General features: G+C 34.3%; 1 protein-coding gene across 6 annotated transcripts in view; it reads right to left on the reverse strand.

The window, feature by feature from the left end:
• The window catches only part of STAG1 (STAG1 cohesin complex component), a 384901-nt gene that overhangs the window by 214389 nt on the left and 144652 nt on the right, over window positions 1-25860 (reverse strand). For all 6 annotated transcript variants that reach the window (XM_056793658.1, XM_056793654.1, XM_056793655.1 and 3 more), the window contains 2 exons: window positions 15384-15508; window positions 5049-5151 (listed from right to left, as the gene is read on the reverse strand). In XM_056793658.1, coding sequence (XP_056649636.1) covers window positions 5049-5151; window positions 15384-15412 — 132 coding nt within the window. In that variant the 5' untranslated portion in view covers window positions 15413-15508. The remainder of the gene's footprint in view (window positions 1-5048; window positions 5152-15383; window positions 15509-25860) is intronic.

The following is a 25860-nucleotide window of genomic DNA, read 5'->3' on the forward strand; positions in this document are numbered from 1 at the left end:
GGGAGGGGGTAGAAAAAAATTTGGAATTGAAAATCAAATAAAATTTTAAAAAGCGAGAGAGGAGAGAGAGAGAGAGAGAGAACAATTTGCTGGAATAAATGGAATGAATGGGCTCACTTATGTAGGTAGAGGGGTTTGCACCTCATTATGTGAATAGGGTTGTAGAATATAATGGCAGAAGGAATTTGAGTATAATTTGATCTTAACATGTGTCATAGAAGTAATTATTAGCTACAATTCCACTCTATCCCACCAGGCCAAAAAAGGGAATTTTCTAATTTAATGGAGTATAGGATAATATATTTGGAACTAGAAGGAAACTTAAAGACAGCAACCCCTTAACATCTGACAGATTAAGAAAATATGGCATACATAGTTGAAGGGACTTGTCTAAGGTCACAAACCCAATGTCTAAAACAGTATTTGAACCAAAGCCTTGTAGACTCAAACCTAATTGTCCTAGCTACTATTCTGTATTGCCTTTCTTTGCTCTCTAGAGCACGGAAAGCTTCTTGTACTGGCAATAAATTTTTTTAAAAGATCATCACTAACCCTTTTATAACTTCAAAGTCTTATTTGTATTTTCATAATGTATATGATATTGGCACATGTGACATGTGCTTTATTTATAAATAAGGGAGCATACATATTTTGGGAGCATGTTAAAAAACTTAAATAGATAGGTTTTCGAGACCACTGATTGATGGTGATTTCCCACGGAAGAAATGCAGATAAAGGAATGGATTAGTGATACCCCACCCCTACTATTTCTCAGTAGGCTTTCCACATGTCATATTGGTAATTTCTTATAGCTCTTTCCCAAGAACTATGCTTATTGCAAAAAATAATGATTTTATTTTGTATTCCAAAAGTCATGATATAGTATCAAGTTATTAAAAAGTTTTTAAATTAAAACATTCAATTAACTTTAAAAAGATATACTAGAAAGACACTTCTTGAAATGTCTATGTTAAAGAATATAATTAAAAAGTAATTTTAACTTTAAAAGAAAATCCTTACATTCTTTCTTAGAATCATTGTGTAAGAGCAGTAAGGGCTAGGCAACAGGGGTTAAGGGACTTGCTCAGGGTCACATAGCTAGAGCCACATTTGAACCCAGGACCTCCTATCTCTGCCTGGCTCTCAATCACTGAGCCACCCAGCTGACTTCAGTAATGCTAACATTTTGGTATTAAAAAAAAAAAGTAAGCAATCCCTATCAGTACCATAAAAGTGCAGCTATTAAAGTACAAAGATATAAAGAAAAACAAGAGACTATTTCTAGCATTTGTGAAAAAGAATGGCATGCTCCCAACAGAGAAGGTTAATGTATATTTTGAAATGGGCAAAACTTGGCCTCAGATACTTCTTAGATTTGTGATTCTGGGCAACTCACTTAACCCTACTGCCTATCCCTTACCACTTTTCTACCTTGGAACCAATATTCTTTCTAAGATGAGATGTGAGGTAAGGTGAGATGAAGTGAAATGTAGGAGGATGGAAAAGAGGGAGGAAGGCAGGGGCAAAACTACTTATTTATGACAAATAGACAAATGGTAAAAAGTAGGTTGTGGACAGAGATAAAATAACTGGTCATGGGTTAGAACTTCTCAAACGTGTTATCAGGTCAAACTTACTCCATACCTAAGAATAATCATCCCAATCCTTCCCCTGCAGCTGTTATGGCTATCCAATATCAACAAAATCACTAAGGAAATCTCAAAAATAAAAAGTGTAATTGTAGCATTTCAAAGAGAATAATGGATGGAATTATGTAGAGAACTGCATTTTTAAAAACTTTATTCACCTTAGTGTTGCAAAACCTATTCCCAACAAATTTCCTAAATACATATGGCTATACTGAAAAATCTTCCCATATTAAACTATACATGGGTGGTATGTCCAGTGGGAAATACCTCAAAGTAGAAAGAGGTACAGATATAGATCAAGTTTCTCCTTAGAGTTGGATGTCAGATTCGTTTTTTATAAAATAGAACCTGGGGCCTGTGTCAAGGTGGTGACAGAAGCAATTGAGCTCAACAGAAGTCCAAAAAATCTGCGAACTTCTTTTTATGTTTCCTCCATGTGAAGGAGCAACAAAAGGAGGAAATAGCCCAGTTGAAAGAGTCACTATGAAACCAGAGAACCAGGGCTCAAATCTGAACTTTGATATATATTTTTTGTGTATCCATAGGTGAGTCTTTTAAATTCTCAGTGTAGGAAGCCAGAAAAGGATTTCCTCAGTGCCATAGATTAGAAAACCAAAAATAAGCATTAATTATGTTCTATTTTTATTTATTTTGTTAACTATCTTACAATTGTATTTTAATCTCATTCCAATCAATGAGGATTACAGAAATTGCAACACTTCTGCTCTGGGCAATTTTCTAAGACTTTAAGCTGCAAAGAACTAAAATTAGTAAAGGGAGTTTCCTCTTGAAGAAATTTCCCCAAACAAAGAAATTCCCCTTTTCTCCACATGAATTTTAAGTAAGAAAACTAATAAATTGGTGACAATTAAGATTTTCTTTAAGGAATAAATGGAGGAAAAAGGAAAAGAAAACATCTAGCGGGTACTATTCTAATCACCACTAGGCTATATACATAGAGAGATTAACTACTGGAGAAAATTCTTCCATAAAGGAGTACGGTCCCCAGAAATGGAGAAAAATAATTTTATGACAGAGTATTTCTACTCCTCAGCTTCAAGGAAACGGGCTAGAAAAAGATGGAAAACAAAATCCACCTAAAAATACCACAGAGGGAAATGACACTGACTAATGTCCTAAGCTGAGCCTTGCACTAAGAAGGAAACTAGACAAACAGGCTCTAGGGAATAATTTTTTACTATCTCACATTATTTATATTAAGGAAGAATTGATGGGGTGTTGATTTTTATTTTTTTCTACCGATCAAGATAGAATAATAACAAGTAGATCTGGAATACAATGGGAATTAATACTTCCAAAAACATTCTGAGAAATGAGATGCCATCTGAGGTTGCTTTCAACTCAGAGATTCTGTGAATTAAATTTCAAGCCCATCTTTCATAGTTTTCTAGTAAAGCTGCCTAAGCAAGGTAAATCTAATACTTGTGAAAATATAGCCTAGATCAGAGAACAGAAAATAAGGGAATAGTGATACAAGACACAAAGAACAAAAGAAAAATAAGTACAAGATAGACTCAGTAGCCAGGGAGAAGCAGAACAGAAAGAAAAAGAAAAAATAGGCTCCAGAAAGAGGGTGATAAAAAAGAAAAGAATATTGGGAACAATCAAAATGGGTGAGCCAAAAAAGGTAAGAGTAAGTGTCAAAAGGTCAAATGGCTAAATATGTGGTTGAAGAGTAGTCGAATCTTGTCTGCCACATACCTCTATCTTAACATACTGTCTTAGTGAAGGGCACTGATATATATGTACCTCTATTAATCAAATTTAAAGCCTTAGGCACCATATACAAAAAGAACAAGCAAAACAGAGGGTGATGAAAAGAGTGAGAGATGAGGTGAGAAGAGGAGGGTGAGGATTAAAAGGGTGAAAGAGGAAGTGAGGAAGAGACAAGAAGAGTATCAGTCTCTCTCTCTCTCTCTCTCTCTCTCTCTCTCTCTCTCTCTCTCTCTCTCTCTCTCTCTCTCTCTCTCACACACACACACACACACACACAAAATGTTTCTGAGATTCTTTTTGTTCCCACATTTAAATTTCACTGTAAAGAGGCTCACATGCTTAAAAGATGGCCCAGAAAAAGTATGGAAATATCAGACTTGTGATTTCATTGTTAATAAAAGAACTGATGAAGAAGCTCCAACTAGAAAAAAGAAAGTGCTTTCTCTAGATAGTCAACTGATACTTCTTGGAGAATAACTTGGGTGAATTAAGAGAAAGCTAAGAAGCTAATGGCTAAGAAGTGTCAGAAGCAGAACTTACACTGAGATTTTTCCTGGCTTTTTCCTTGGCTCTCAAATTAATTATATCACACTTCTTCAAAAAAGATTAAATGTTTCCAGAAAACCAGATCAGTATAGAAAAGGTAAGGCTAGTCATCTTTATTGAGAGATTAAATAGGGTTAAAAATCTAAGGACAGATATCCCACAAAGTAATATTACTCAGACTTTGAAGGCTGTAAGTACAGGTATCCCTTATACAACACAACTTTTCACATTGTAGTTAGATATCAGTTGCCACAAGAAATTAAATGAAGAATTTTGGAGTTTTGTGAAAGCTACAAATGACATGCAAAGGGCCAGTAGACAATACAAAAAATTTATAAATATAAAACACAAGTATAGTATTGTATAATAGCAACACATTTTATCTTTTAATACCCTAAATAAAAGCAGTGAAATTCCTTTAAAGAACAAAGGAAAAAAATTACATCACCTCTCTGATATGAAGGGAAGGCCAAAATATTTTACCTTGATTTCTCAGATTGCCCAAACTCAAACAATGTGAAAGGGATACTTTATATCACAATGGGATGTTACATTACTGGGCCTCGGTTTTATCAGTCACATCTACTTGCAAGGCTGTTATAGTACTATATCACGTATATATTTCCAAAAATTTAAATCTTCTATCTGATAACTTCATGATTCCATAGCAACTTTATTATTCCAATGGAACTATTCTGGGCCCTAAGGGGATATTTGCAATGCAACCCAATCCCATGAATAGCAAGATGCAAAAATATTATCAATTGAATTTAAAATTAGATTTTTAATTAGTAATTAGACATCAGATCAGACTTAGAAATGTAGACTCTTAAACGTGATCTGACTCACGAAATCTAGCTACTTATTGGTAACTATTAGTCTTGACTTTATCCTGTATTATTTCCAAAGTATGTGTGACAAGTTAAACAGATACTTCATTCATTCTTAATAGTTGGTTACATTTTCTAAATCATCTCATAAGTTTTCTCAGCAATGCAAGAGTTGAAACAATATGTGATTTAATACTAAGATGAAGAGAATTAATGTTTGACTCATACTAATGAGTCTTTATTAAATAATTATTTCAAGGACTAAAGAAAGAAATAAAATACATACTGGAGGTCGGCCAGGGCGGCCCCTTTTTCTTTTCCCTTTGACCTCTGTTTCTTCAAGCTCACTGCCAGCATCTGAATGGGCAGTAGTTTCATTAGTTGAATCCCTAGAAAATAAAATATAAATTCATGTTATTTCTAGACAACAAAGTGGATAGTAAAGGAACACTAAATTCGTATTTCTTCTTCCCTCTAAACTCCTCTTATACTGCTCCAATGGTTATATAAATTAAGCCCATTTCTAGGACCCCTGGGAAAAAAGAGAAACATTACTCCACCCCTGGAAGAAAATTAGGTAATACTCTTTGTAGTTCTAATCCATACCTAAAAAATATAAAACAGAAAAGGAAAAAGTCAAGAGGGGAAATCAGAAGGAACAGGAAGTCTATGATGTAAAGAAAGACTTAAAAAAACACAATAGTTTATTATAGAAAAATCAAGAAATCAGAAAGAGACTATTAATAAGGCCTCTAAATTATACAGAAAACAGATTTGGTAAAAATAGACTTGTTATTAAATCCTGGGGTAACAGATGCAAAAAGCATTTATTATGAGATTACTATATGCAAAAACAATACTTCAGACAATGGTCATATATTGATAAAAACATATCAGTCTCTGGCCTCCAGTATCTTTTATTCTACTGGAAGATGGGCCATTTACTCAAATAATTAAATAAAAGATAACTTCAGGCCAAGATAGCACTAAAAATTGGGGAGACCAGGAAAGGCCTGCTGGAGGGAGCAGTATCTAAACTAGATCTTGAAGAAAGAAAAGAATTTTCAGAAGCAGAGATGAGAAAGAAAAATGTTCTACTCATCAGGTTTAGCATGTTAGAACATACAGAAATGGGAGAATGAAGACCAAGTGGGGAAGATCTAGGAGACCAGTTTAACTGGGAAACAGAAACTGTGAAAGGGATAATTAATACTGAGACAAAGAGTCATCCTTCCAGATTAAAAAGGTTAAGCAAAGACTCCTATCCAGAAAAATAGTTGACCCGTCACCAGAACTAGTGTCTGGGGCAAGGATATCATTGCTGAGGAAAATAAGCAACTGCTCCATAACCAGCATGGGTACAAATACAAAATATACATTCCATCTGCCCAAAGGAACCAAGTTCTCATTACCAGAACACTTGGAGCTGCCTAGGCCCCTTTCTTATCATTCCAGTCTTACATATATTGTCCCTCTCAATGCTATATACTCTATGAGTAGAATTTCGAACTGTCTTCAATTTATCATACCAGATGAACTTGATATTATTCTATTCACACATTCTGGACTCTAGTCAAACCAGTCTTATTGCTATTCCCTGATCTCTCATCTCTGTACCTAGCACAGGGTGTCCAGGAATCCTAAAAAGTTCATGCTCCTCACTTCTGTTTCTTAGAATACTTACTCAAGCTCCCCGATTTCCAATGCCAGTTCCTATACCATGGCCTCTCCACATTCCTCTCCCCTCTTCAATTGTTGTCAGGTCACTTTTGGCTTTTAAAAAAATACTTTTATTTTGGTGGTGGAAACAAAGTGAGAAAACGGGACCAGAGACAGACAGCTGGAAATAAACCCTAGAATTAAATGAAACCCTAGAATCCCCATTTCTGGAGCACATCCTGCCCCAGCATTCTTTCCATTTGATTTGATGGTTTTTCCCTCATAACTTCCAATTAATCAGTGCCCAAGTCAATACTTCTTCATTTTTTTTTCCACCAAGATATACTCTGAACTTTTTCATCTTGTCCCCAAATGGGTGCCTCTGCCCCATGTCTTTTCAACTTCTGTTTAAGTGTTGTATCTTTGTATTAAAATATAAGCTCCTTGAGGGCAAAGAGTACTGTTCTTTTGGCTCCTATTTCTAAATCCATTGCTTTGTATAATGCCTAACTTAATAAATGCTTGCTGATTGTGTGTCTTGTAATCTATTTATACCCTGCTGTTTTAGAGCTGAAGAAGAGAGGCTAGTGAGATTAAATGGCCTATTTAAGGTTACATAAGCAGGAGGTTTAGTAGAACAGATATTTATCCATGTATTCTAATTCCTTAACTAGCCTTCTAAATTCCTACACACAAAACACAAACAATTCCAGGAGACAACTGCAGCTTATCTGAGATTCCTTTAAGGATCTGAAAGTTTTTCATGGTACAGTGGGAAAAAGGCATTAAAATTGTAGTCATGAGGTCCAAATTTAATTCCTGTTTGTGGCTCTTACTTACTCCTTGTATCACCTTGGGCAAACTTTTTTAAAAATCTAGGCTTTAGTTTCCTCATGTGTGAAATGAAGTCCCTATGACTTCTGAAGTTTCTTTGAAATCTAGGTTAATGATACTATATATAGTCCTGTGACTATCTCATACACATATGATTAAAAGGTAGTGTCTACAAACTTGTTGCTTCTTTGACATACTGTCTCAAATCCCTCAGCCTAAGTCTATTATAAGATTTACTAGAAGATAATAATAATAACGTAATTAGTCTTACTGCTATCAGTTCATTCTTTTTAAACCTATGATGTATACAATTAGCAAGTCAATCTTGCTAAAATCTAAAACGAGGGAAAGTAAAATAGAGAAATAAAAATAACAGTCCCCTCAAAAGGCATTTATGACTGGTAGAATAGGGAATTTGACATAAATCTCATTTGTCAATAATACATTTTTTTATTATCAACTGTTAAGACTTTTAATTTTTGGTTCCATCTTTCTGTTGTTCTTAAAATTATCCTCTCTAGATCTACTGCCCATGATATACCAAATGTTCCAAGAGGGAATGGACAATTTAAATTGTTTTTATACTTTTTTACTTCACCCTCACTCTGTACATAAAATGATGCTTTGCACATACAGGGCACTTATTTGTGGCTGATGAAAGATAATTTCCTATGTTCTGAAATTTTTCATCTCTTCATTCTTTCTTCCCAGGACGTATTTATCCTTTGCATTCCAAGCCTAATTCAGATCACAGCAATAAACTTCTCTCTAGTCTGGCTGTTAACGGTCCATTCCCTCAAAACCTATCTTTTATACAATTGATGAGTTAATTTTATTAATGTATTTATTTCATCATGCTATGCCTTCCCTGGACACACAATAACTATCTGTTTACTACAAAAATAATTTTAAATTCTTACATGTAAATCTCAAATTTTATTTTAAAAAAGTTTTTTATGCACTGTCCTCATTTTCAAAATATTTTTGCTTAACCCAGTGAAATGTTCCTTATAACAAAAAATTTAAAAAATGGAGGGAAATTAATTTCAGGAGCCAGGATACCTGGCTTCAAATCCCACATCACTGATTTACTATCAATGTGGTTTTAGTCAAGTCATTTTATATCCCTGACCTGTTTTCTCATCTATAAAATGAGGAATTTAACTATATAAGATCTGAAGTCCCTTACAACTCCAGTGCTTTAATCCTCTTCATTGAACCCTTTGATCCAATTAATTGAGCTTATTAATATGTAATGTTCCAAATCATAGTCCCATACCTTCACTAATATTAGTGGGTGGGGGGTCATTTTCTTAATCCTGTTCCAGGGACAAGCAGGGCTAATATAATTGAATAAAGGTGTTCTCTTTTGTAGTCTTTCCATTTATTTTGTTGTAGTGCGCATATATTGTTTTCTTCAATCTACTTACTTTGCTCTAAATTAGTCTATTTAAATCTTGCCTGCTTCCCCCAATTCTTCACATTAATTATTTGACACTGAGCAGTAATAAATAGTCCATTAAATTGTGTATTACAATTTCTTTGGCGTACTTCAATCAAGGCAAATGTTTCTAGGTTTTTGCTACCACATAAAGTACCATTACAAATATTGTGGTTTTTTTTACCTTCATGTTTTTAGGTAACACTGCGATCCCCTGGCTAAAGCATATAGACATTTTGGTCATTTTATTTTTTAACATAATGAAAATCGTTATACAGATATATTAGATTAATTTCTAGTGTCACTGTGATTTATATATCCCATTCCTCCCGACAATGATTATTAGTGATCATGGGACAAATTAATTCTATATATATTTTTTATAGTGACTTATATATCCCATTCCTCCCGACAATGATTATTAGTGATCATGGGACAAATTAATTCTATATATATTTTTTATAGTGACTTATATATCCCATGCCTCCCAACAATGACTATTAGTGATCATGGGACAAATTAATTCTATATTTTTTTTTCTTCTTTTCTGCAAAACTTGCCTTCTACATTGGCTGAATTCACTTTCTATTCTTTCTTCTGTCTAAACCCTTGCATCCTGGCTTTTAATCTCATCATTCAACTAAAATTGTTCTCTTTGAAGTTACCAATGTTATCTTAAGGGGGAAAATCTAATGGTCATTTCTTAACCATTTCATTTGTGACCTCTTTGCAGCAACTGATACAGTCTCTTGGATAATTTCTCCTATAGGTTTTTGGTGATACTTTTCTCTCCTCTCAATCTCTTTTTCTGGATGTTCAACATGGAAAAACTCACTAACCAGGAGTGTTTCCAAAATTTCTATCCTAGAATACGTTCTCTTATCCCTCTATATTATCAAGCTGGAAGATCTCATCCTCTCATGAGCTAAATTATAATCTCTATGCAGATTATTCCCAGATCTAGATATGAAGTGTATGTCTCTCCTGAGCTACAAGTATGTTTCACAAATTACATTTTGAACATCCCAAGGTAGATGACCTATAGGCAACTTAAAAAAACAAACAAAAAACCAACATTCAATACAGAACCATTCATATACCTCTCCTCCATTTTTCATCTTCACAATTTTCCAATTACTGTTAGAGGTACCAGAATTTTCTCCATCATCTAAGCTTATAACCTTAGTGTCATCCTCAAATCTTCACTCATACTTATCTCACATATCCAATCTCTGAATTCTAACTTCAAGACATCTCTCTTATTTCATACTACTCTGGTGATGGCCCTAATTACTTCCCTCCAAGGTTACTGTTGTAACAAATAAAAGGTGGTCAGAAGGTTAAGTACTAGAGTTATATGCACAATTAGTAAAGAGAGAAAGATAGAGAGCAATTCAGAGATTTTAGCTTAATTAGAACTAATTTTTCAGTTGACTGGCTAAGACAAAGCCCTGCCACCTCAGTAGCTCAGTTCATCGTAGATCAAGGGCCAAGATAAGCTTAGCCTGGACAGCTAAGAGAGCCAATATCCCAGCCACCATGTCAGTCTATTCAAGAGTGGAAGTAAAGAAAGAAGCCATCCTTTCCACCTGAGTTTAAGAACCTTCTCCTTAGCTACTCGATTTCAAAAGTCATGTCCTTCCATGATGTCATTCCACTGGCTCTCCCACACTGTCACACAAGCTGACTCTAACACCAGGAGATGCCAGCTTATGGCATGCTACTTTGACATCAAACTTGGAGTGGAGGTTTTTCTTTCACAGGCTGCCTATAGATTAGTTCCTTATCTCAAATCTCCTCACTCAAATTCATCCATTAGGAAGACTGGTCAAAGGAGTTTTCCTAAAGTCAACATGGCACTTCTTGACAATCAAATGGTTCCCTATTGCCTCTAGGATCAAATATAAAATACTTAATTTGACACTGAAAACTGATTACACAACCTTGAGGCTTCCTATTTTTTTATTCTTCTTATACTTTACTCCCTCTTTCCATGTCTTTGACAATCCAGAGATATGGAGCTTTGCTCCTCATCCAGAAGTCTCCATCTACTATTTCCATTCTATTTCACTCACAGTACCTCATAACAGGAATGTTCTCTCCTCATGACTTCTCTAGCTTCCCTCAAGACAAAATTCATATCCCATACTCTTAAAGATACCATTCTCTGAGATAACCTTCAACTTAGATAGTATACTTAGTTATTTGCATGCTATCCCCTATCCATCACTTTTGATTGTGAATTCCTGGAGGGCAGAGTTTGGAATTTTACTTTGTCATTATCTCCAGTACTTAGTATAATGCATGGCACATAAAAGCACCGACAGAATCAAATTTTTGTTTAGAATTCAGAAAATAAAAATCTATTAAGTACTTGTTATCCCCAAGCCCTGTAATAAATTCTGGTGATACAAAAAGGAACAAAAGATAGTCACTACCTTTAATGAGTGAAAAATCTCACTGGGAAGCAACAAACAAAAAATATGTACAGTTTGTAAACAATATGTGTAACTAAGGCACTATAGTTAAGAGTGGTTGGGAAAAGCTTGATGTACAAAATGGGATTTTATCAAGGACTTGAAAGAGTCTAAGGAAGCCAAAGGCATATGAAGAAGGCATACTAGGCAAAGAGGACATCCAAAGAAAGTGGCAGGAGCTGAGAGGTGGAATGTCTTGTTTATGGTACAGTCTGGAGGTCAGTGTCACTGGAACAAGGAATAAGTCATAAGAAGTGTAAGAAGAACAGGAGGGAGGGAAATTATGAAAGGCTTTGAATACCAAACAAAGAATTCATGGGGAGAGAGGCAACACACAGGGGGATGCTGTTGTTGTATATACACTTTAAGAAAATTACCTCAGTGCATGAATAGAAGATGGAATAGTGGGAACACATGAAGTAGACATACCCACTAGCAGGTTACTACAATAGTCTAGGAATGAGATAAATGGGTGACTGCACTAGAATGGTGGCAGTATCAGAGAACTAAAAAGAGTATTCTGGAGGAATGTTGTAAAGGGGAAACTGATAAACCTTGGCAAGAGTTTGGAAATAGGAGTAAGAGATAGTGAGAAATTCAAGATGATACACTAGATCATGAGCCTGAGGAAAAGGTAGAAGGAAGGTCCCCTTGCCAGAAATAAGACAGCTTGTAAATTTTTGGATATGCTGACTTTAAGATATCTAAAAGGCAGCTGGAGATAAACAAGATTAGAAGGTAGTGGGAAAGTTAAAGCAGAATAGGTAGATTGTTGCACTGTCAGCATAGAGATGATAGTTAAATTATTGGGAGTTGATAAGTCCACCAAGCAAAATAGTTAAGAGGGAGAAGAGAAGAGAGACAAAAATAGTCATCTACAGAGATTATGACCTGAATCAAGATCTAATAAAGAAGACAAAGGAGTGGTCTGACAGAAAAAGGAGGACAAGAGAGCAATACCCCCCCCCCCCCAAAAGAGTATCAAGGAAAGCAGGATAATCAAAAATGAGTTTCTTGCTGAGATTTAATGATAGGAGAGAGGTTGAGAACAGGGATTGAGAAATAGCACTGAATTTGGCAATTACAATATTATTTGTAATTTTGGAGAGATATGGTGGATTGATGAAGTCAGAAGCTGGACTGTAAGGATATAAGAGAAAATAGAGGCCCTTGCCACAAACTTTCTTTTTCAAAGAGTTTAGCCACAAGGGACAGAAAAGATAAAAGATGATAATTATTGGGAATGGAATGATAAAACAAGGGTTTTTCAAGTATGGGGGAGATATAGGAATATTTGTAGACAGTAGGAAAGGAGCTGGTAGACAAGGAGAGATTGAAGATAAGTAATAGTGTTAGTATGCCAATTTAGTGGCTTTGAGATAAAACTTCAGTTTTGATTGTGTCTAAGTACTCCTTATCTCTAAACTCCACCCTGCTAAATGCCCTATACAGTTCTGAAGGATAATCTCCTAGCTAATCCTTTAATATATAATAATCACTCTCCATCTTTACTGGAAGGCTGTGAATAACTTTCTTCTACTTTAAATCTTCTCTATAAACAGCACAATCCCTATATTCTCTCAGGCTTTCTCTGAAACTTTCAGCTCACAGTATTTTGATAGTATCTAGTAACTTTTAACATTTCATTTGGCAAAATATCACATACAACTTTGGACATTAATAGACATGTGTCTGTTTTCTCTCAACTAAATCGTAAGCATCTAAAGAACAAAGTCTACTTGTTTTATATTTCACATATACTTCCTGCAATGTCTACTGAAGAACTAACTAAATTGAACAAACCATTTGTTAAATTGCTCTTTTGTGCAAGAGATTGTGTTAGGTCAATGGTCAACTAGTATAAATAAAAAAAAATTACTACTGTAAAACATTTTAAAGGAGGACACTAACTTAAAAAGATATAGCAAAATTATACAATGAGTAAGGAATCAAAAATAAAAGCATATGGATCACCTAAACTATCTATCTACCTTGAAATGAAATGATCATGAAAATAAAATAGCCATCCAGTTTTAAACTTTCATTTTAAAACATTATTACCCATAGCCTACATATGCTTGGGGATTTTCAAAACAATACTATAAGGAAGCATAATATGGAAATGCATAAATTGTGGAGAAGAAAAAGTGGTAGCATATAACCAGAGTGAAATAAGCATTTAAATTAGTAATAAAAAATTGTAAGGATTTAGACTTAATTTCTTAAACTTTTTTTTTCCTCTAGGCAAAATGCCACAATTTTTATTAACGAAAGAAAGAGTACACAGCTACAGAAAAAAAAAAAATCCTGATATCGCTTTTCAAACTGAATTATACTCTTTTTTTTTTTATAGCAGGTGTATCCTAATCACACCCAAGGTATAAACTTGAATTTTTTTAATGGAAAAGTATGGTTTTTTGCTAAACTCAACATGTGGGCTAAACCACATCACATTAGTGTGTTTACTAACCATAAACAATAAGCAGCAAAGTTTGCCCCAGAGGTACCACTTTAGTAGTTATTGAAAGATTATTACCACTACTCCTGACACTGTTCATCAATAGCTCTCCACTGGCCATTTAACCCAAAGTGGAATAAGTCTCAATTGGTGTCTCCATTATCTTTGATGGTATAGCAAAGTGTTTATTATTAAAAATCTTTGCATACCTTTTCCATTTTTCTTCTGGTTTGTTGCTCTCATTCTGTTTTCATTCTTAAATGGCCTTGGGGTTAACTTTGCTTAGTTAGGTCTAAGCAATTCTTTAAATTGCTTTTATCCTCCATTGCTTCTACTTTATGAAGGGGGATAATGCTCATAATCTTCCACTCTCGGTACTTTAGTTTTCCCAACACACCATAGTAAATATAAATGTGTAATACTACTAATAAGAATGTAAACTTGAGAACAGAGACCTTGCCCATAGTAGGCACTTAATATTTAATGAGTTGAAAATTTTCTATTCTATAAAATAACAAATTTCTGAAATTGACTCAAATACTTGCAAGTCAAAGATTCTAATCATTATCACATCTGAAGAAACCTTACCTTCAAGAAATAAAGGTTTTTAGCTATGTTTGCTATTATTATTCAGACTTTAAAATCTGCCCTTAAGCTTTGGGCAGTGCACAGAAAAAGTGGCCATATATTTTAACAACTTTATGAATAGCTGCTTCATCTAGGGATACATTCTCAAGAAATTTATCCTTTGGACATTATTTTTCAGAGAAAATAATTATAAGACTACTAATAACTATTTGTACCTTTTAACTAAAATATAGGAAAGAAATTTTTGAGCATAAAATTTAAATATATGGAGAAAATACAACATTATTATGCAAGGTTCCTTTAAAGTAAAAATTAAAATAATAAAAATACATCATTTATGTGGTGGTGCTTTAATTTTTTAAATATATCTTACAACCAGTTTTATTTGATCCATAAAACAAATCTTAAGTAGGATCTATAAATATTATTTTTATTGTACAGACGAAAAACTGAGTGAGTCTCAAAGAAATCAAGTGACATGGTACTATATTTATCAGGTGTCAGAGGCAACATCAATTGGGAAAAAGCTAAACAAGTTATGGTATATGAATGTGATAAAATATTGTTGTGCTAAAAAAAAGATGAGTTTCAGAAAAACCTGGGAAGACATATTAATTCATGCAAAATATGGTTAATAGAACTAATATCATAAGAATGAATAACTGTGGAAGATTTAGCAGTTCTGATCCAGACAATGATCAAAGTCAACTCAAAAGGACCCATGATGAAAATGCTATCCACCTCCAGAGAAAACTGATGAAGTTTGAAGCAGATTAAAGCATACTTTAATTTTTTTATTTATTAATTTATTATGTTTTCTTTTGTAACATGCCTAATATGTAAATATTTTATGGGACTACACATGTATAACTGAAATAAAAATATCTCATCAAGGGAGAGGTGTAAGTGGGAGGGAGAAATAGGGATGACAAAAAATTGTTAATGATTAAAAGGAATATTTAACAAAATAAATGAAAATAATTCTTTTTAAAAAATCTAAAATACCAGATGCAGGATTCAAGTGTAGGTCTTTCTTACTAGAAGCAACTATATCATCCATTACTCTACAATCAATTTTATTCAATAAAAATATATTTTCAAAAAGTTGGCAATACCTTGAAATAATATTCATTTCATTCAAAGTAAGAAAACTACAATACTCACTGTAGCACTGGCAACTCTGATGTAATCATTGTTGGAGCAGTTTTTTAATGAGACAACAGAGTTCCAAGAAAAGTGTGGTTTCTTCAAAGATATTTCTTTTCATGAAATTAATCTCAAAGGTAAATCTGTTAAAAAAAAAATACATAAGGATAGCATATTAAAACAATGAACTAAATCTGACAAGACTTTAAATCTTATAGGCAAAGAAAAAAGTAAATGTCAATTTGACCTCCTTTTCAGTATCATTTGAGTTAACTAAATTCTCTTCATATTTAAAAAAGGCCTATTGCCCCATTATTTTATAGTTGGCATATAAGATCTCACATAGAACTTATAAATTCACAAACTCAAACTGTCTTCTTTTCATTGGTCACCAAATATGAACTTGTATACACTAACACTGTTTAGACCAATGTATCCTTGAGCATAACATAATTTAATGACCTCATTTATGTTCCCAATCACTCTCAGTTTAAGCATATTTCATGGGGGAAGCTGGGTAGCTCAGTGGATTGAGAACCAGGCCCAGAGATGGGAGGTCCTAAGTTCAAATCTGACCTCAGACACTTCCTAGCTCTGTGACCCTGGGTAAGTCACTTAGCCCCCATTGGCTAGCCCTGACTACTCCTGCCTTGGAACAAATACATACCATAGTATTGATTCTAAAATGGAAGGTAAGGGCTTAAAAAAAAACGCACAATCATATTTCATCAGTGTTTAATAACAACCTACTCCTTACTGCCTCACCCACCCAGCTATCTACCAGATATAGCCAGAAATATTATAGCTCCAGCTTAGCAATGTGGTAGCTTATATACCAATACACACCACTTATTAGTCCTCCTCTACTAATTTAGTGTTCTGCTACCTTAAACAAAAGTTTCCAATGTTAAGAAAACACCAAATGAGGTCCAGGAAGAGTCGGTCATGACTGAAACAACAACAATAATGAATGTAATAGAATCTTATTGTATAGTAAGAAATTGCTACTGTGAGGATCATATATTTTTAACTGAAAAGGATCTCAGTAGCCATCAATTCCAACTACATCATTTTACATTTAAGGAAACCAAGTCTGACAATGTACACAATATTCAAGTCAACCCTATACCTCTATAATATAAAAGAAAGAGATGTTTCCTCATCTCTTGAGGATTTTAATGTTTTTTCTCCCTTTTTGAACAACTTAAGTTTCAATGATTTTTTTCATTTTTATTGTTGGATCTGTATTTTCTTAGTTGTATTTATTTCTTTTTTATCAGTCCTTTCCAATCTTCCAAAACATCTCTGAAGTCTCAGTTTCCTTAACTATAAAATGATCTAGTTGGAATAGATGGATACTGAGATCCTTTCCAGTTAAAAACATATGATCCTCACAGTAGCAATTTCTTACTGTACAATAAGATTCCATTACATTCATTATTGTTGTCTTTTCAGTTGTGACTGACTCTTCCTGAACCTCATTTGGTGTTTTCTTATAAAGTTAATAGAGTAGTTTGCCATTTCCTTATCCAGCTCATTTTATAGAGGAAGAAACTGAGGTAAACAGGTTTAAGTAATTTGCCCCAGGGTCACACAGCTAGTGTCCAAAACCAGATATGAATTCACAAATTAAGTCTTCCTGACTCTAGGCCTGGTTACTTTATCCACTGTGCCATCTAGCTGCTTAGAAACTAGACTGGAGAGAATAAAACACCACGACCCTGTTTGAAAATAATTATGTATCACAAAGAATATACAATTCCCATAAAAGCTATTCTTCCTCCTGCTGACACTGGTCTGCAGATACTTCCCAAGGCTTCCTTTTCAGTCCTCTTTTGTTGTTTTTCTATTAAATATACTTCATATTTCCAAATTTATGACATCCAAAATTAACTATTAACTAGCTCAAATATTTATTTCTCAGGACTTTAAACACACATTTCCAATCACCTACTAGACTTTCTCCACCAGAATATCCTGGTATAAACTTCACCATGAATATAACTGAATTCCATATATTTTTTAAAAGAACTCTATTCCTCCTCCTTCCAGACTTACCTATTTGTGCACATCATTTCCTCATTAATTCTAGGTAAAAGCTTATGTCACCTTTGAATCCTATTACCATACCTCCCCAAACTATATTGAATCAGTTGCTATACTGGCTCATTTCTAATTCCACTGTCAACAATGGAGTTCAGCTGGCAATAGCTTTTTACCTAGACTTTTCCAATAATTTATTAGACAATTCTCCTGGCTCAAATCACTTAACTCTGTAATTTATCCTTTTGGCCACTACTATTTTTTCCATATAATATAAATCTGATTATGTCCCATTAAAACACAAATATTTTCAATAAATCCATAATGGAGAAATTGAAACTCTTTAGGTAGCATTCAAAGCCTCATATACAATTTGAACCCATCTTTTTAGCATTCTTTCAAATTACTCTCCCAGTGATACTACTCTCCCTGTGATTTCATCACACAAATTACTCCATCTCCTAACTCTACGTGTTTTCACTGGTTGGCTCCCAAATCTGGAATTCTCTCCCACTCATCACTATCTCTTTGATTTCCATAGCTTCTGTCAAGTTTCAGCTAAATCCTACCTTCTACCATAAAACTTTATTGATCTCCCTTAATGATAATGCCTTCTCTCTAAAATTACCTTCAATCTGTCCTGTATATATTTTGTTTGAACATAGTGGCCTTCCCCATTAGATTTTACCTTCTTAGAAGGAAAGCAATTTTTTGCTCTTCCTACCTACTTTTCTGTAGCCACTAGTATTCATCTAAATATCTGGCAAATAGGGGATACTATTGATAAATCCTTACTGGTTTGAATGGGCTCCTTTCAGAAGAAGAAACAACATGATAGAATGAAAAGAGCAGGCGATTGAGAAGCAAAAGTCTTAGATTTTAAATTTTTGTTGTCACTCAATACCTATAGAATCGTGGGCAACTAATTTAACCTCTCTGGGTATTCAGTTTCTTTACCTCTAAACAGAGAACTGGGACAGATGGCTTTATGGAAGGTTCCTTTCAGCTCTAAAAACTGAATAAGAATTTATAAAATGTCTCTTCTATCCAGTTACCTACCAGTATAGCCAGAAATAGAAGAGCTCACCGACTTAGCTATGTAGCTTCAAGAAAGCTTTCTTGTTCTTCTCAGACAGAAATGGTCTTCCCTGCCCATCCCCTCCCAATCAAAAACAAGCAAAAAAATCATCTCTTAAAGCCTATTATTTTTCCCTTATGGTACTTTATTTTATATTACAATATATTTTAAAGTTTCTTAAGGACAAAGAATTAACACACGGCACAAAACTCTGAATATTAAGTATTTGAGTATATTTTGAAAAAATGGTTAAAATCAGCCAAAAACCTTTCTTGAATGACAGCCAGGTTTTGCCTTCAACTTCAAATTCCTAAGCTTTGTTTTCTAACTCCGTTATGATCTGGTAACATTATCACTCAAACTTTATTTCCTACTACCTCCTTCATAAACTACAATAGAATTGATCTACACAATGTTTTATACACATACATACTTTTCCACCACACCAGATGATTTTAATCATGACTTCTCACCAATGAATTACATTTTCTTCCTTCTAACTCTCTAACCTGCAATCTAATTCTCATCTATCTCTAAAGCCCAAATTAAATGCTACTATCTCCCTTATGTTTCTTTCCCCAATCCTCAGAATCAGCAGTGACTTTTCCTTTAAACTTTACCTAACACTTAATCACTTTTACCCACACGAGTATTATTGTTGTTTGTATATATGCCATATTTCGTTACTATATCCTGAACCCAAACAGGGGGTAGGGATCATGTTTTAGTTACACCGTTTATATTCTTTAGCATTTACTACAGTGACTGACACAATGTTTAGCATTAATAATTGTTTTCAGAACATGGATTTCTTGGAAGAGTACAAATTATATAGGTAGAGGAAGAGGGAAGAAAATAAACAAGCATGACAAGAGCTTAAGGAAACAGACAAAAGAGTTCATAAACAAATAGTACTATGTACACTGAAAAGAATAGTGAGGACATCCAAGTTCTAGTTCCTAATATAGTACTGAAAAATTATATGATTTTGGATTCAGCTTCCTTGCTAGAAGATTGAAAGGAATTCTGAATGTTTTCAAAACCGGTAATGATATCTCATGCCTTCCTTTTCTCTTCTGGTGCATTGCTCCATCTACATACAATTTCTGGTTTCATTAATTGTCAATGTATCTCCCATTATAATGTACTATTCTGTCTATAAACATGACCAGGGAATCCTATGAGAGATCTGCTGCATGTGTTTTTTTCTTTTAATCTTATTTTGAAACCATCATTGCTATGGGCAATATTTGGAAAACAACAGAGTAAGAGAAGAAAAAAATCATTTAGTGTTTTCAGAAATGTTTGTAATAGTTTCACTAGATATGATAGTGACTAATAATTTGTAATAGATGATTTTAAAAATGCTTAAGGAAAATAAATCCATCTATTCCTGTTCTTTGGGGGGGGGAGGGTCGAAACCATTAAGGAGACTGTACACGTACACACACACACACACACACACACACACACACACACACACACACACACACGATTATTTCCTTATTCTGCCTCCTTTTCATTAATTGCTGTTCTTTTAAAATTTTCATTAAATGGAATTTAATTATTTTAAATCATTTTTAACAAAATGGCATTTCAATTTAACTAAATTTTCAGCGTATATTTTTCTCCTATGAACCTGAAAAATTAGCCACTATGAATTTACTTCAAAGAAATCTTTACATAGGATCCCACAGAATTTTTTTAGTGTTTTTTCTTTGCTCTAAAATAATCACGTAGTATTTTTATCATTCATTTTATACAATCAATGATATATATATGCACATATATATATCATACATTTCAATTCATTTGGTCAAGCACAGCATGTCAGCATGTCATCTAAAATACTTAAATATTTTCGTTTCTGTATTATAGATAGTATCACATTTGATTTATTTTCTAAATCAACCTAAAACCAATTTTCTAAAGAGAAATTCAGATTTTTACAATTAATGTTATAAGTTTTGAAATCAGTTTGATTTGACATTGCACTGAAGGAAACCAATGGGAACCTATCTAACATTCAATGGAATCCTTTCCCCCACAGCCTCTTTCTCTATTTTCTAGTATTTACTGTGGTTTAGACATCTCTGGATAGTGATCTTTTTTTTTTTTAAGTGGGAAGACAGGCAGTTATGCAAAATTAACAATATCCTGTGAACACTGAACTAACATAACGAAAAAGGTCACTGTAAAGAGATGCTCTCATCACTTACTCCCACTCTTTTAAACTCTATATGATCTGATAATCAAACTTCTAAATTTGTTAAGTATCAAATTTAGATTTGTCTAAAAGCAATAGCATAGGATGCCACTAACAAGAAAATCTAATATATCTGATAAAAATGCTAGATTCTATGATCACACTGCCTAAGTAAATGAAATATATACACTCTTTTACAAAGAGTGTTAGGGTTTAAAAACATTGATCATAATTCCCTTTTATAGACAAATTGAGCAATGTCATGAATGACTACTCTGTCTATAGTCTCGTTTTAATACCTTTCTTTTTGGGGGTTACTTTTGAGCGAATACTAACAATTTTATGGCAAATCCCCCCATTTCCAAACCCAATTATTTTAAACAAGATACTAAGTTGTTTACATCTCAAGAGGGTACAACACTTGAATTAATATATCAATGGTGTCCACCAAATAATAAGCAATCAGTGTTTTATTAAATTTTAGGTATTTCTTATTTTGGGCACTACTATAATATCACTTGAATTCTTTCCCAAATATTTAAATATCAATCCTTTTATTGTTACATAAAATCTTTATTCTAGCTAGGGGGAAATATTCTTAGATTGAAAGTTTTGGCTTTAAATACAACCATTACTCTCAAACACTTCCATCTTCTTTGGTTTTTAGAGAAAATCTGGCTGGATTATAATATATTTCATTTTTAGTATTATAGCTTTACCCCCTTTAAAATCTGATAAGAATGAGTTAAATTATAAATATTTTCTTCTTGGAGTTCTATAGATTCTATTTTTAAAATGGCATTTCATGATTGATTTTAAATGTAAATATAAATATTTTCTTTAAAAATAATGCCCAGATCTTTTCCTTATTTTGTTGTATTCAGGAATCTTATTAGAATATTTTTCTAAAGTGGAAATAGTGTTGGATTCCTTGAAAGTGATACCAGTAGGGGGTTTAGTCATACTACTGAGATTAGTAATAAAGAACCAAATATGTTCTCCTCTGACTCAAATAATGGTCAGAAAGAAATATGAACTGAGAGATGATCAAATTGAAACAAGATTGAGACATCTAGAGAGCAATTTTTAAATGATAAGATTATGTAAAATGATAATGACTTTTCCCCTATTTCTGAGATACTACTAGTAAATCCTGAACAAGACTAGCTTAATGTCAAGCCAACAAAGGTAAAAACTGATTCCACTGTTTCTAAATCCAATAATAACACCAACTACAAGAAAAAAATCAAACTAACAATGAGGGTAGTAGTTTCTTCCCATTCTGGGAGGTGCCAACATGTTCTTCAGAACACAATTTAATCATTAGTAGACACCATAAGGCTTTTACTCAGGCAGATATAGATGGGTTCAAATGAGGTACTACTGTTGAGGAGGAAACTATTGCCATGATGAAAAATTTGTAAGTAATTTAATCCCATGAATCTGGATTTTGAATTTTTGATGGATGACTAGCTAAGCAAAAGGGAGAAGATAATTATGGAGAATAACCAGAATTGGGTAAACGCACATTGGCCTGAATCAGATCACCAAAGGAATATGAACATGGAGTCAGACTACCAAAAACTAGCGAAAGCAAGGCAGGCAATTATCAAAAGTATAAGGGAATGCTCTGACAGGGCAGGAACTTTGGACAAAATTCTAGAAACTAAGACAATAGATTAGAGAAAAGCCATGTGCATATATAGATAGGATAATAGAACTAGGAGAATGGTACACTGGCCTGGACTTTACAAAGAAAAGGAATGTACGTCGCTTCCTTAGACAATCTAAAAAATCCCTGGATGGTATTATTAAAGAACTACTTTAAACTAAAATGTCCAGACTGGCATACTATGTTAATTGATGAGCTTAGGCATGTAGCAATGTATATTTTCAATACAGATTGAGAAAAAAGAGATGAGGGGAAACACTAAAATAGTAGAAAACTTGAGAAGGAAAATAAAAAGAACTAAAAATTTAATGAAGTGCAAAAAAAAGAGACAACAGTTGCATTGGCTGCTGTAAGAGAATATAGACAACAAAGATAATTTAATAATCAAAGTCCAACATGTTATCTCTGTGGGAACAAAGGGCATTTGCTGCTTAAATGCAGATGTTGGAATCAAGTATTTAGACAAAATGGGGAATACTTTAGAAATAACTTTAGATATAATGGCAACAATGACAACAATTTCAGGAGTAATAATTACAATAACTAAAGCAATTATAGAAATTGGTAAAATTATGGATATCATGACAGAAGAAATGGCCAATACGAAGCTAATCAATTACTAAATTATATAAGAGCTGGTGCACATCCATGTACAGCTAACCAAATTCAAAATGCAAACACTCATAGGGAAGAATACCAGAAAGGGATGCATGGTGTATCATTATGATGGTATACTAGGGGAGAAGGAACTAGTGAAGCACATACTCTAGAATTTAAATTTCCAAACCATGAAATGTTAACACCGATAATACCTGTTTATTCTCCCTGTAATAGTACAGATGCTCATGTTACCTTGAAAACTGGCATATATATATATAAAATAAACATAAATAATTATATATACATATAACTGTTTATTGGATACTGGGGCATATAGATAGCTTTAAATTAATTTCCTGGATTCACAGTGTAATTCCATAAGATCAATGAAAGTTGTAGGAATTTCAAGAATTGCTTCTGAAGTTAAAAACTACCAACTAGAATGGTTTCAGTTAGATGGTTATCTATTGAGCACTCATTTTTACTAATACCAAACTCCACTATGAATCTGCAAGGGAGAGATGTATTATGCAAGTTTAGAGCAACAATGAATACCCCTGATGGTGATATTTCATTAGAGGTGCTTGAAGAAATCATGGAATTTGTTCCCATTATTATTTTTCGATACTGAACATATAGAAGAGACTCAAATTTGCACAATTCCTGCAGACAGACCAGAACCTCTATGGGCAACATTGTCCACTGATATGGAATTACTAAAATCAGCAGTCCCTGTCCAAATTACAACCAGAGGTGGTCCAGCTCTATCAATACAAAAACATGCATTTTCAAAAGAAGCTATAGAAGGGATTACGCCATGGACAGAGTCAATGATGAAGCAAAAGATAATTATCCCTTTCAAATCAGATATTGCCAATAAAGGAGCCAAAATTAGATGAAAATCGGAAGACAGATTATAAATTTGTCGAGGATTTTAAAAGCAATTAAGTGACATCCAATAGTGCCAGGTCCTTCCACTATAATTCCCTCTATCCCAAGCAATAGAAAATATTTTACTGTTGTATAACTATGTTCTGCATTCCTTTTGAATCCCATACATGAAGATTCCCAGAAAATTTTTGCATTCACTTGGAAAAGGTCATATTATACATGGTATTGTCCACTATTGTGACTTTTAGATTTTCTCCACCTTGATTATGATTAGTCTTTAAAATCCTAGCAATCAGGAATGTATATACCCCTACATAAGGATTAAGTGTTGAGGAGGATGGCCTATGACAGACACGTGCTAGTAAGGGACAAATAAGAAAAAACTGACAGACACCCTGGGCTGTCCTAATTCAAGCTTAAACTACCATTAGTACATGTGAGATGCAGGAAGTAATGTAAAGAACGATCTATATATTTCTCATCATTTCCACTCTCCGGCCTCTCTCACAAAGATGTGGCTCTATCTCTGGCACGTGGCAGCGTGCTAGGTGTCTTGTCAGTTTGAGCGATGCGTCTTCCGGTCAGGTGACTGGAGAAGCACTTAGCATGGGTTAGGTGAGGTATCTTCCCTGAGTGACATGGGTGAATAAGGTTAGACTGATTTCCTCATAAAACACTGTCATCTTAGAAGGTACCTTGTCTCAGAGTAAACCTTAGGGTTGGAAGTCGAGCTAGTTTTAATCTTCTGAGGAGACCTCGTGGCTTAGTTCCGTGAATTTCCCTTGGCTAAGCCTAGACCATACCCTTTTCTCTCTCTCCCCTTCTTAATTTCTTCCCTCTGTTGTAATTAAACCACCATAAAAATCCCAAACTGACTTGAGTATTTTATTGGGTATGAATTAATCCCTGGTTACCACTAGTATAATATATTTAGACAATAACCCTATGTGGAAAATCCAACATTGTTTTCTCAGATTTTGACTGAAACCCTGGCAAATATTAAATTTAATTAGAGCAGATTGATTCATTTTGTTAATGACTTGATATCAGCATTACCCAACTGCTGAAGCATGTCAGGAAGATAGCAAGCACCTATTAATAGAATTATGAAAAAGAGGACACAAAATTTCCAAATCAAAAGTTCAGTGGTATTTTCCTAAAGTAGAATATTTGGTATTTCTATTAGTAAAAGGTTCATATAACATCTCTCAGAAAAGATTTGCAGAACTGGGGAGTCAAGATGGAGGCCTAGAAGTAGCAGAAGTTCAGACCTCTGAATACCCTTCCTAACCGATCACAAACTGAATGCTCCCAGGGGACTGAAACTAAAACTTAACAACAAGATAGAGCCAAGGAACCCTCCTACTGGACTTAATTCAAAAGGTACGCCCCCTGAAAAGCAGGGAATCTGAGAACACTCTGGTTTAAGGGGAAGACAGGACAAAAGGAAGGTCACAGGACCCATCTCCCACTCCCACCAAGAGCACTGAGATTCCAGCGGCAGCTGAAACTTCTGGGTGGCAAAGGAGGGCATACCTTGCGAACAGGGCTGGCCAAGTTCAGAGCATCCAACACAGACAGCAGGGAAGGAGCTAGAGAGGGAGCATAGATGTGGCAGCCTGGCCAGAGCTGTGGAGATACTCCGTATTTGCTCCAGCCTTCCAGGAAGTTTTAGACTCTGAGCACACCCAGCCCAACTAAGCTGAACTTAATCCCATCAAAAGTCTCCAGAACTCAAGGAAGCCCAGGCTCCATATCCATCCTCATTGACTGCTGGATTTAAATCCAATCAAAAGCCTCCAGAGGAAAGGGAAGCTCAAACCCCAACAACCCCCCACCAGAGACAACACTGAAAGATCTCCTGTTAAAGCTCCAAGAAGGGAGACTGACAAAAGCCCCCAAAACAAAAACAAGAGAGAGAGAGAGAGAGAGAGAGAGAGAGAGAGAGAGAGAGAGAGAGGAGCAAGAGCACAGACAAATACAAGGAGTAAAGAAGGGGTGAATT

The sequence above is a fragment of the Monodelphis domestica genome, chromosome 4 (assembly GCF_027887165.1).
Source record: "Monodelphis domestica isolate mMonDom1 chromosome 4, mMonDom1.pri, whole genome shotgun sequence".
Taxonomy (NCBI): Eukaryota; Metazoa; Chordata; class Mammalia; order Didelphimorphia; family Didelphidae; genus Monodelphis; species Monodelphis domestica.